Genomic DNA, 12533 nt, shown 5'->3' with positions numbered 1-12533 from the left:
GGAAACATTCCCATAGCTGACATCTTTAAAGCTGCAACATGGTCTAACCCTCACACAATCACCAAGCACTATTGTGTAGATGTGTTAGTGAGGCAGCAAGCTAATGTAGGCCAGGCAGTACTTAGAACACTCTTTCAGACAACTGCAACAGTTACAGGTTTGCCACCGCTTTGGGAGAATACTGCTGTATAGTCTATGCAAATCATTTGATCTACAGCTCACATGCCTCAAACGGAAAATGTTTCTTCCCCAGTAAGCATTTGTTCTTGGCATGTAGAGCTGTAGATTCACATGTGCCCACCCGCCTCCCCGAGGATCTTTTACCTGTTGCTGTTTCTTACTCATATACATACGCATAGACATCTTTTTCAACACTTACTAACTCCATTCTCACCCTCTGCGGGAAAACAATCTAACAATGGAGTCGATGCCCATTTACACTATCACTGAAAGAAGGAGTCACTCTACCTTCGAAGAAAAACAACTTGCAAACATCCGTACCCAACACTAGATGGCAGGAGTATGCAAAGCATGTGAATCTACAGCTCTACATGCCAAGAACAGATGCTTACTAGGTAAGTAGCATTTTTCTTACCTGCTGTCTCTTCTGTAAATCAAGAACAAGAGAGATATGCTGGTCATCGGAACGGCCCTCACACACCATGCAATACTAATACTCTTATCGAGGCAAGAATTGATTCTTCATTTCCACGTATAGTTGGGCTCAGACACATTGTTCATCATCAATATTTGTAAATGACAAATGCATTTCTTTGCATATAATTGTGTTCTTTTTTATGAGCAGAGATCTAACATGCAGGCCTTTGGAGGATTACCCAGGACTCAGATACAGAAACTGTCTGCACATAGCTCCACAGTTCATAGAGGGGGTAGATATTAGAAAAGAACATGTCCTCTGCTGGGAAACTATGTGATGGGCTTGAAAGTAAGCTTGGTGCAAATTTTGGCAATTTTCAGAAAGATGCAGGCTGATGGTACCTCACCTAAATATGCTCAGGCAAAAAAGAGCACTGCAGAAAGGTACAAGCCTTCGTTCTTTCTACTGCTAAATCCCTTAGTGAATAGCAAACAATTGTAAACCATTTAAAAACTGTAACTTTGTGAATCAGGCCCTCAATGTTTCCTGGAAGCAAAGCCTGGGCTCACCCATGGTTGTCTTCCAGCCACTTAGTATTATTATTATTTTTGCAGCAGTTTTATATAGTGCATATTTGACCAGAAGGTACTGGAATGCTTTAGATGAGCACCAGTTACATTACACAAGGACACATTCATTTGAGAGATTACGTGATTTTCCCAGAATCAAAAGATGTTGAGCCAGCGCAGAGACTTGAACCTAGTTCTCTGGCCCTAAGGCCTCATCCTCGCCCAGTATCAGCCACCTCCCACTGTTTACTTCTTAAGCTGAGACCCCCCCCTCCCTGCACCTCTTATTCAGCAGAGATCACAGCTGTTTGTGGAGTTTAGGCACACAGCAAAGCCTATAGAAAGCCAAGCACAGAACCTACAAAGAAGGACAGGCTCTGCTCCCAACCCACCACCCACTACATGCTGTTGCTGTGTGAGAAACAGATGGGCTATTTACCAGCCCCAACTTCTACATGACAGATACCTTGCCTCACTGTGGTGTCGAGCTTGGTCTGAAGCCCATAATCCTATGGGTGGGATTTATTTCTGCATCATTGATCCTACCCAATGCTATGGGTGGTGCTTACTGGGAGCAACACACATTTTCAGTGAGAAAAGCAGGATGCAGAGGGCTCCTGAGCTCAGTTATTCCAGTGAATACCACACATTGACGTGAAGACATGTGAACACTACTATACTGATGGTAAGGAGTCTCTGTACAGAGGTAGTGACAGACAAATCTACAAAAAAACTGAGTGGGGCATGCTCTGGCCTGTGTGTGGACCCTCATGAGGCCTGCTCTGTTCTGTACACCTTGGGAAGGGTGCATCTCTTCTGCTTGTATACATGTCGATCAAGGGGAGAGACTTGACTAGCTCTACCCTGGCGGGCAGATGTCCAACAAATCAGTGAGGCTGCGGTGACTCGTCAGCAGTAGTAGCCTGAACTCTTTGTAAGGGGGCCCTTTGGACACCTTTATACTTTCGCGCTGTCACTTGACACATTATGCTTTTTTCAACCCCCTCCAGGTTATGACTACAGGGCCACCCACTTGTGCCCCGTGTGGATAACAGTCTTCGGTGATCTGGATGAGTTGATAATTATAATGATCATTGACATCTTTACCCATTAAGTATATGCACATTTCTTCATAAATGGAAAATTCAGAGCAGGGTACATAGGATGATTTAAGTATTGTTTTATGAACATGTTAGTCTTGAACCGCATAAAGTTGGTTGCCACTTCTGAATCCTTCCATTTGTGGGACTATCGTGCACTGCAACATTACCCATGACTATTTGTTTTGATACACCAGTCGATGTGCATGAGCATGTATATGGAGTAGACACCAATGAGTGAAACACATATGTTTTATTAGTATGAAAAAAGCATGCAAGGACAGGTGACTGGTGAGATGTATTGGAGCAACCCCCTGTTGGCATTTATACTTGTGCCATATATACACTCACTTTTAGGAACTACCTAGATTGGCAAGTATTAGCACTGCCTGTGCATGCTTTGAATACAATTGCATGCCACACACAGAAATACACGTTTTATACATTTGTGGGGGTGATATAAGTATGATTCCACTCTGACGAAAGCCCAGGACTTTTAGGACATTAGTATAGGGCTGAAACATGTTGGTGTTTTAGGGTCATAGGACCATTATATTCTTCCAACCCCTAATATAGTTTTAATCTTTCCCATCCACCCCACCAATAAAGAGATACAGTGGGAGTGAATGAGGATTATTTATCGTTAAAGTTATGCCCCCTATTTATTTGTCTTCTTAAGAGTTCCCTGGGATAAGGTCGAGGATGAAGCATGCAACTACTAGAGTGGGTGAGGGTTATAGGTTATATAAAAAAAGGATTTTGTCCTTTTCCTGCTCGTATTAAAGTGGGGCTTAGGTTTGACATGTGATCCCATTGTTTAATGGCACGTACAACAATAGTCTAGAGGGGATACTTTTTAGGTCAGAAGTTTTCAGGGCCCTCGCCACATTCTGTGGCGAAGCCAAGAGCCTCAAACGAAACAGTAGCAAAACCTAAATCCTGATTTAGGGCGGTTTGGATGATTCAGGTCTCTGTCGATTGGCTCAAAACTATTCATTTTTGTGCAGTCCCAGTCAACTCCATTTATAAACTGGGAATTATATTTGATGACCGGTAGCCCAGAACATTCTCCCCGTGTTCACACAAAAAGGAAGGCTAATGCTAATAATAGTGACTGCTTTGACTTAATCCCACTGTAACTGTGGTAAATCACTCCAATTCCAAACCCCGATTGTTGCAGGTTATGGCAACTGGTGCAGTTCTTAATGTCAAAATGCCTGATTCCATTCAACCACATCTACAGAACCGTATACCTCCTTTTGCAGCAGCATATTTTATTAAAAGTTTTTTACATTATTCAAGGCCCATCAGAAAGTTAGGTTAGAAGGGGTATTATTACCCAGGCTCTGCACCTTTCAAGGCCTTGCCATCCTGCTGGCAAATCTTTTTATACATTTTGAAGCACATATATCCTATTCATTTAAGGCACCAACCTTCCTAATGATAATAATAATAATAAAGAAAATGTATAAAGTGCATGGTTACGCCATCTCGGTGTGTCCCCGCGCTGAGTGAGAGGGGGGACAACTGGATAGCGGCATACAGTGGCGTAACAAAACTTAAGGGAGCTCCCCTGCAAAGTACATGAAGGGGGCCTCCCGCTCTCCAGACCCAGTCAGGAATTTTCAGGCCAGGGCCTCCACAGCTGCCAAGGTTTGAGATTGCATATGTGTGACTTTTTCATGATTTTAGTGTACTTATGAGTGATATTCAATGACCAAATGTTTGACACTTAGAGTAACACTTTCTTATGAGCAAAACTAAGCAGTAACGTCCATTTCACATCCTCCTCACATCATCACACATGATGGTACACCTCCTCTCATCACTACAGCTGAGTTGCTTGCAGTAACATGGGCAAATTATAACATTCATTGGTTTCTCCGAGCAGACACTGTAAAATTGCCAGGCCATTGTAACTTGGCTACATAACCATCTTTTAGCACAATGTAGCATTTATAAATCCAACTCCAGTCCTCTGTCAATAAAGTACTACCAAATTAGTATGCTATCAATCTCAAACAACACAATGACAGTGAGCTCTGACTTACTCTCTCAGGGCCGACATTAGCACTGGTGGTGCCCGGTGCTACAATGACCACCTTGTCCACAGATTCCCTCACGATCATGCTCCACCACTGCCCCTCATCTCTCCACAGCCCCTCTCTCACATCCATTAAATTGTTTTATAGTGTTGCTTATACCAGTGTAGGGTGGCAGAGCACTTTACTTCACACATACATTAGGCAAAGACAATGAATCACACATGAGTAAATCAGTCTAGTAAATGGCACATAACACAAAGAGAATTACAAGGTGTAGGAATCACATGTCATCCATACTTGTAGACTATACATCACGGGGCATATTATCAAGGACCGGTGTTAAGATTATCGCCGTTTTATCGGCAGGAAACTGCCGATAAAACGGCGATAATGGGCTTGATAATACGCCCTTGTTAATTCCCATAGAAGCCCATGTTCTGATGTTAAGATGGGCTTCTATGGGAATTAACAAGGGCGTATTATCAAGCCCATTATCGCCGTTTTATCGACAGTTTCCTGCCGATAAAACAGCAATAATTTTAACACCGGTCCTTGATAATATGCCCCTAAGAGTGTTTGACTGGAAATGCTCAAACGCAGGATTTAATACCAACCACAGTGGCCGGGATTGGCTTTGCTAATAGGAATGCATTTACACCCAAACGTACCCCTTTTAGCAACATTAGGATAATGAAAGACTGGGGAAAAACATAACATTCAAATTCATACCATGCAGTTTACATGCAACTAAGCTCTTTGATGACAGTTTAGAAGACACTGCAAGTATCAGAATTATCTAAGTGACAACAGCACTAACCCACTGCCCTATGCACATAAAATGCAGTTCCATCTATCTGCATGGTACACATTCCGCAACAGGCATTTAATGAACCTGTCCGTGCTAGTTTATCATGAGTCAAAACTGCCACTCAAAACTGGGATTTCTCGCCAGTAAGAGCATTAATGACGACAGTTATCTCATTCTTCCATGGGCATTTTTATTGTTGCCTGAAAACTGTTGGACGCACAATGGATCTCCACAGCAGCACTCCCAGTTAAGCGCCCGGTGCAGGTGCAACACCCCTCATATTTGATCGCCTCTCAAAGGCGACCCCTGCACGCATTAATAGTGCTAGCTCTCCACGCGCATGCGCTGTATAGTTTGAACTATGTCTAGTAAAGTTAACTGGCTGCAGTTACACTTTCATTAATACTTACCGAAAGTTGTTACTGAAAAGAAATCATGTTTTTCCGATTTTAAAAGTTTTTTTTGGCTTCCTGTGTTTGCCTATGTTCTTACACATATTAGCAAGTGCACTGGGCAACTATAGCCTTGTTATTAGGGTGACCAGGTGTCCCCGTTTTGCCAGGACGGTCCCTGTTTTTAACCAGCTGTCCCAGCAAATTTCAAGAAATTTAGCTCATGTCCCCGTTTTTGGAGAGGGTCGACTGAAAACGGTGGGAGGTGTTTTTTATGTTCTACAAAGCAGGGATAGTTAGCAGTTGTTTCAAGAAAGCAATTTAATTAACAGGCAAGCTACTGGGCTTAAAAATGGCTTGCATTTTATGTATGTTCTTACTGCCTGTTCTGTAATTTTCTGCTGAGGACCGCTCTCATCGCTTGAAGTAAAATTGTAGTCCTTCTTCTATTTTCGTGAAATGTCCCGGTTTTTTACTTTAAAATTCTAGTCACCCTACTTATTATGCATAAGGCTGCTTTGCTAAAACAGAAAGCCAATATACAGACCCGCTCTGAACAGGCAATTTTATATTCATATAGCGCTAACCGGCAACACAGTTTGAAAGTGTGCAGCCTGTACTGAAATCGGTTACCTGTAAAAACACAACGATTACCGTCTAGCACGCAATTAGAACCAACTTTCCAATTTAAGACGTCATCACTCTCGCAGATGCACTGGGCTGACGAGGCTTGAGTCTGACCTCGGGCTGCTCCTGGCTGCGTCATCCGGCAGCTGCCAAGGACAAGATGTACAGGGCAGGCTGGCAGTAAACTGTCCCATCCTGCCGTTCTGGGGTCCCTGCTGGCAGGCTGGGGTGCAGCAGGTCGTATCTCAAAACACACAATTATCAGCCTTGCCTGTGCTGGAAGATCCAGCAGTCACACATGCGTCACAGAGAGGCCGGGCGGGCGAGGCTGACAGAAGGAGCACAATCTGATTTTGCACACAGCAAACAAACAATGTATGCCTATGTGCCATGTTAACATGACAACAGCCCTCCAGGCCCACGCCGGGAACCTATATTCCTGAGCAGCGGTGCTGCACACGGCACTGTTTTTGAGCACCTCATGATCCCCAAAGGGTGTCAGGGAGCTACATATGCGTGACCAATACATTTTAATGTGGCGATGCAGATTCCGGCATTAAAATGCGTTAGTCTAACTCCTGATAAGTGGTACTTGGGAGCCCACCTGCCACCCATGTACAGGGCCGGAGGGGGTCTCCTGGACCTCGCCCCCCCACAATGTGGGGCTGTGGGGGGCTATAGTCACGCCTAGGGCCAGCTTTAGCGCTGATGGCCCCAGTGCGACAATCTTTTTTAGCACCATCCCCCCATGACTTCCTCTTCGGATTCCCTCACTACCGCCAGGAAAATGGACCCCTCATCTCTCCATAGCCCCTCTCGCATACATTTCATTTGTTTTAAAGTGCTGGTAAAGGCTAGCTTTACTAATCAACTCAGCTATCCACATTAAATACAGATGTTGTTTGAACCAGGCATAATAACCCTCTGCACTACTTTATTATGAGTCAAAACTGCTACTAGACAAAACTCCAATCTCTCTCTCTTGCAAAAACATTTAATCACAAGAGTTATCTTGACATTTGTATTGCTGCCTGAAATCTGGACCACAAGGAACTCTGCATCAGCTGCTTTTAAATCATAAGTTATTGCTAAACACAGCACCACCACACCAGGTCAGCACCCTGTGCGGCTGCACCGGTCGCATTGCCCTAAAGCCACTGGCACCACATACTGATATCTTTACATGGCATAATTTTTGTCTAAGGTCCCACAAGCACTTCTGATATGATCACATTGTTCATTGTTCTGTTCATAAGTTTTCCACTATGTTCTCATAGAATGTGCTGCCCCCCTACACCCACAGCCGAGTCCAGCAGTTAGCTATTTTTTTGCATTCCTAACTAGAAGTGTCTGAGACCTTGAGGCCGATCTTCTTTATTGGACTTTAAAAGTTAAGGGTGGGCGTAGTTCATGAAGTAGCGCTACGCGTAGCTACGCAAAGTGCACTTCGTACTACACGAGCTACGCGTAGCACTACGCGAACTGTGTAGTAGCATGTTCGCACTGTGCAAGATGCCGTTTTCAATGATTGCACAGTGCGGACAAGCATCTGGCACTATGCAATCATTGAAAACGGCATCTGTACTTTTCTGCCGCTCGAGTAGATTTTTACTCGAACTGCAGCTTTCTCAATGCGGACTGGTAGTTTCTCATCACGAACGGTTGCGAGTATGCGCGCCCACTCGCAATGAGAAACCTGACCTCCCTACGTTGAGAATCTCGCCGGGAGGTTTATTTTCCACGCCCGCGATTGGCAACTTGATGTTGCTGATCGCGAACGAGGAAAAAGTCTCACGAGGATGTCATTTTGCTTGCTCGAGGTCGCCAACTTGACGTTGAGGACCGCGAGCAAGCAAAAAATGACCGCTGCACTATGCTACGCATGTTTGCACTGTGCTACGTGCAGTTCGTGCAGTGCGAAGTTGCGGAAACTCCGCAAACTACGCGAGCGTAGCGTAGTGCTTTGCCCAGGGTTACTTTAAAGGTTTTTACTAACCCTGGGCAAAGCGCTACGCTACACTCGCGTAGTTTGCGAAGTTTCCGCGATGAGAAACTACCAGTCCACGGTGAGAAAGCTGCAGCTCGAGTAAAAATCTACTCGAGCAGCAAAAAAGTACAGCTCACACTGTGCAATGATTGAAAACGGCATCTTGCACAGTGCGAACATGCCACTACGCAGTTCGCGTAGTGCTACGCATAGCTTGCATAGTGCGAAGTGCACTTTGCGCAGCTATGCGTAGCGCTACTTCGCGAACTACGCCCACCCTTAATTTTTACACCCTCCCTTAGACACTTCCAAAACAAACAAGTGTTTAAAAGTCTAAAATGAAATCAAAGACACATTTCTAATGACCATGCATGCCTTGCATATTTTTAGAGATGCACAAATACACGCAAGATCCATTTAGTTGGTTCATTTTACATTTCTTGAGTATAGAGCTGTAAGGAATGGGGTGCCTGCATCATCTTAGAATTATTGTGGCACAATTTTAATTTTTCTTCTTTTTTATTACAGATGATGATCATCCTGGGAGCAATATGTGCAATCATTCTTATTATAATAATAAGTAAGTATATTTCTAGAATGGGGATGATATCTTTTTCAGTTCAGAAAAAGTTTATTGATGAAAATAAGATAGAAATATGCAAGTTACAGTAATAACAATGATATGATAAACATACAGCAAAATTAGAATCATCAATAGAGGAAAAAGTCAATAACAATAAAACAATGTGTAAATAAAACCAGCAATTAGCAATTATGAATCAAATAAGTATTAGATAAAGTAGATATGAAAACAAGACGTATAATATAACAAAAAGATTATGTTGACTTAAAGGAATTTATGGAGGTTTGGCAACGTCTTGTTGTGGAGGGGTTGGAGACAGAGAACGCCTAGCACTCATATCGAAAAATGATGTAACTGGATCCCACAATTGTTTTCTTTTGGGGATGGGGATGATATCTAACTAGTGTTTTAAAATGGTGGGAATGTCACGAGCCATTAGTGCTAATACAATCAAATTCAAATTGCTAAATAGATACGTTGACTGTTCGGGCCAATGGTAGTGCAGCATACTGAAATTGGAGACGTGTCAGTTTCTGTCATGTGAAGGTGACCGTAGCTGAAGTGTGATTGACTAATTGATACATTTTTAAATATATTATGCACACCTTCTAGAACACTTGATACATAATCCACTATATCCATCAGATTCCCTATATCAACAAAAATAGTTGTAGATCCATTGTTTAAGTTGTTATGAAACACGCTGTATATTGGGAGCAACGCTGCACCACACTTTGCAAACCTGTTCACCTGTTCACCTTTCTGAAGAATTCATGGATTTAAAGAAGTGACAATTTTACCTAATCGGTGTTAACATCACCATTGCCTGGACTAGGAAGGGCTTTTTGGTCACAGCAGGCAAAAATAAACTGTACATAATTAAATATAATCTATTCGTTGTTAAAATAAAAACTCATGCTTTTTCATGACAATATTTTGTTTCACTATTCATGCATATTTCTACTTCTCTAAAACTGTTCTTCCAGATAAACTATTATCATAGCAGCAGTTACTTCCACAGGCCACCCAGAGCTTAGAACAATGCCCCAAAAACTATTGCATCTCTTTTAAGGTGAATTGTCTTAAAGTTGAAAGTACCTTATAGCGAGTCATCTACATAGTTCATATTAAATGTACATTCATTATTTGCAGGGCTGTTTCTTAATAAAAAGAATTGCTTCCATCGGTACAGAAGTGTGAATACAGAGTTAAACTAAAACTGCAGAAAAGTTTTAAAGCAAAACTGGGTTGCACAGAATAAAAAGGCACCTTTTATTACATGAAGCGCATGAAGGTAGACATGTTTCCTGCTGACTATGTCACAGCATTTTACTTTGGGTAGAAAAGACAGTGCAGCTATGTCATTACTCTGCTTAGGTTTGTATGTCAGCAAACTCTTTCAGTTTTGGTCAATAACATTTTGAAGATCGCTGTGTATTTGCAATACATTAGGTATATTAAGTATTTGATTTGTGTCAATATGCGTTAATATGCCAACGTAGCTAGATAACAATGTTGCAGAATGTTCTGTGTAATTTGTCTTTTGTTAACTAATGGGGCGCATAATGTGTCTTTACTTTGAAACCTAATTTGCTTTCACTTTGCCACATTATTTACTTAACCATACCGCATTGGTATGCCCTCCTTTGCCACATAATTCCTGTGTCCCTACTTATAGCGATATTGAAACCAGCCAATAAAGTCTTGGAGAATGTGTTGTCTATTTAAACATTTACATTTGTTAAACTTGTCTGACTTGTGTGTGAGGCTTCACTTTGAGGGGTAACTGTGAAGGAGCGAGTATTTTTAACCTTTCTGGTAGTTTAGTGTGAGGGTGACGACAGCAGCAACATGGTAGCTGCAAAATGTAGAACTCTTGATTTGACACCTCAGGGAAGTTAAAGATTAATAGATGAGTCAAGGAAGAATGTTATTCTGTGAGAAGATGCCAGCCTTCACTCAATGTTTTCTGTAAGCTTGGTATGATGGCTCAGAGAGTCAAGTGTTTGATGTTTACATCTTTTTGTTGCATTGTAAAGCACTTTTTGTCTTCCAAGCAACTAGCTACTTCATCTGTAAAATGTATGTGGCACCTCTTAAACCTGATGAAACCACATAGTGCTCCTATTTTCATCATGGACTGTGCCACCTTTGGGTGTATTTTTGAAAAAGTGTTAGCAAAGTCTTGGGCTACTTGAGAAAACCTTTAAAGCAAATGCATTGATATTGTAAAGCAGAGTAGAAATGTGACAGCACATAAGCCCATGTGTAGTTGACAGTGACAGTGTAAGTATAACACAACAGTGGATATGGTTACTTACCATCTCTGTGTGTCTGTTGGTATGAGATGTTGTAGATACTGATGGCTGTGCAGTCCAATAGTTAGTACCCTATCAAAGGCATCACTCTGCTGTGGGATCAGACAGGGATCACCATATAATTTAGTGGATTATCGAGTACCTCTAAGGGCTTACTCATGATACCATGGAGGGCCACCCGGCAGCATTATGATCTATTTGATGAAGAATCGGCAGCTCTGTTGCCTGAATCAATTGTGTGTTGGTTATGTGGATCAATTCTTGACTTGTATCAAAGCTAAGTAAGTCACGTCACGTTTTTATCGCCTTTCTGAAATTTAGGTGGGAGCACGATGTCCTTATTGTCTTGACTAAAGTGGTCCACAGTTTGATTGTTTGTACAGAGAAGGAGCTGCCACCTACTCAGGTTCATCAGAAAGGCGGGATGATTAGCAGCGGTGTCATTCACAATTCAATTTCCTCCATAGGGTTTGAATTTTGAATCTGCATTATAGGACAATCCGTCCAAATCTATGGAAAAGCCTGTGAGAGATGAAGAGAGTTTTGTACAAGATTCTTGAAGCAACAGGTTGCCAGGGTAGGCCCTAGAGGGTACAGTGATGTGGTCATGTTGGTCCGGGGTAGGAACTCGTCTGGTGGCTGCATTCTGAATTCTTTGGAGTTTGTTGTTTAGATGCCCAAAGTAGAGCCCAAAGTAGAACCTGTTAGTATAGTCAAGGTCTAAGGGTTTTAGAGCTGTGGAGACATGAACCCTGTGTAGATGCTTACCTATGGCATGTTCCTTCATAATTCTTCCAAGGCCCCTTTTATCATATTTTGGCCTGAGTTTGAAGTTAGAGTTTACAGTCCATGATCACACCAGAAGACTTTACTTCTGTTGATGCGTTGGTTGAAATCTAGTCTCTTCAGGCTAAACTGCTGTAGGATCAAAGGTTTTCCTTGCTCCTCAAGTTAAGATCTCTGTTCTTCATGTTTTTAAAAAATTTTCAGTTATCTTCTTCCAGCAGGCATTCTACGAGAACAGACATGAGATTTTGTTAATTTTCCTGTATAGGAATAATCTTGGTGTTGTCTGCACTGCTGTAATAAACTGATCGCTCAAGCAGAGGCAATTATTAAGCCTTGTGGAACACCCAACCTTTGCAAGAATTGTGCTGACTGATATGTAGGCAGTTATATAGTTTTGTTGTTTCCATTAGGGTTCATTTTAAGACTGCGCTCCGTATTCTTGAGTTGTTCTGTCTTTGAAGTAGAGGTTTGAAGTCCACCATATCAAAGATGCTGAGATGTCAAGAGGAGTGTAGTCAATATGTTGGAATAGCCAATGTTCTTGAGGTAATCCCAGGTTACAATTAATGCTGATTTGTTGCCTTTTCCAGGTGGGAAGGCCGCGTTTTAGCCTGAAAGGACATTGGTATTCGCAAGGAAGTCTGAGTTCTGAATGAATGCTGCCTTTTCAATCCCTTACCCAGATATTATCTGTTATGATTTTTATTTAATCGAATA

General features: G+C 42.2%; 1 protein-coding gene across 1 annotated transcript in view; it reads left to right on the top strand.

Moving 5' to 3' along the window:
• Nucleotides 1–12533, top strand: part of LOC144791421 (vesicle-associated membrane protein 2-like) — a 336159-nt gene that overhangs the window by 270455 nt on the left and 53171 nt on the right. Inside the window, exon 4 of the mRNA XM_078666103.1 lies at nucleotides 8655–8706. Coding sequence (XP_078522229.1) covers nucleotides 8655–8706 — 52 coding nt within the window. The remainder of the gene's footprint in view (nucleotides 1–8654; nucleotides 8707–12533) is intronic.

The sequence above is a fragment of the Lissotriton helveticus genome, chromosome 11 (genome assembly GCF_964261635.1).
Source record: "Lissotriton helveticus chromosome 11, aLisHel1.1, whole genome shotgun sequence".
Classification (NCBI taxonomy): domain Eukaryota; kingdom Metazoa; phylum Chordata; class Amphibia; order Caudata; family Salamandridae; genus Lissotriton; species Lissotriton helveticus.
Note: the sequence above shows the minus strand (reverse complement) of the source record. Positions and strands in the feature narration are given on the sequence as shown.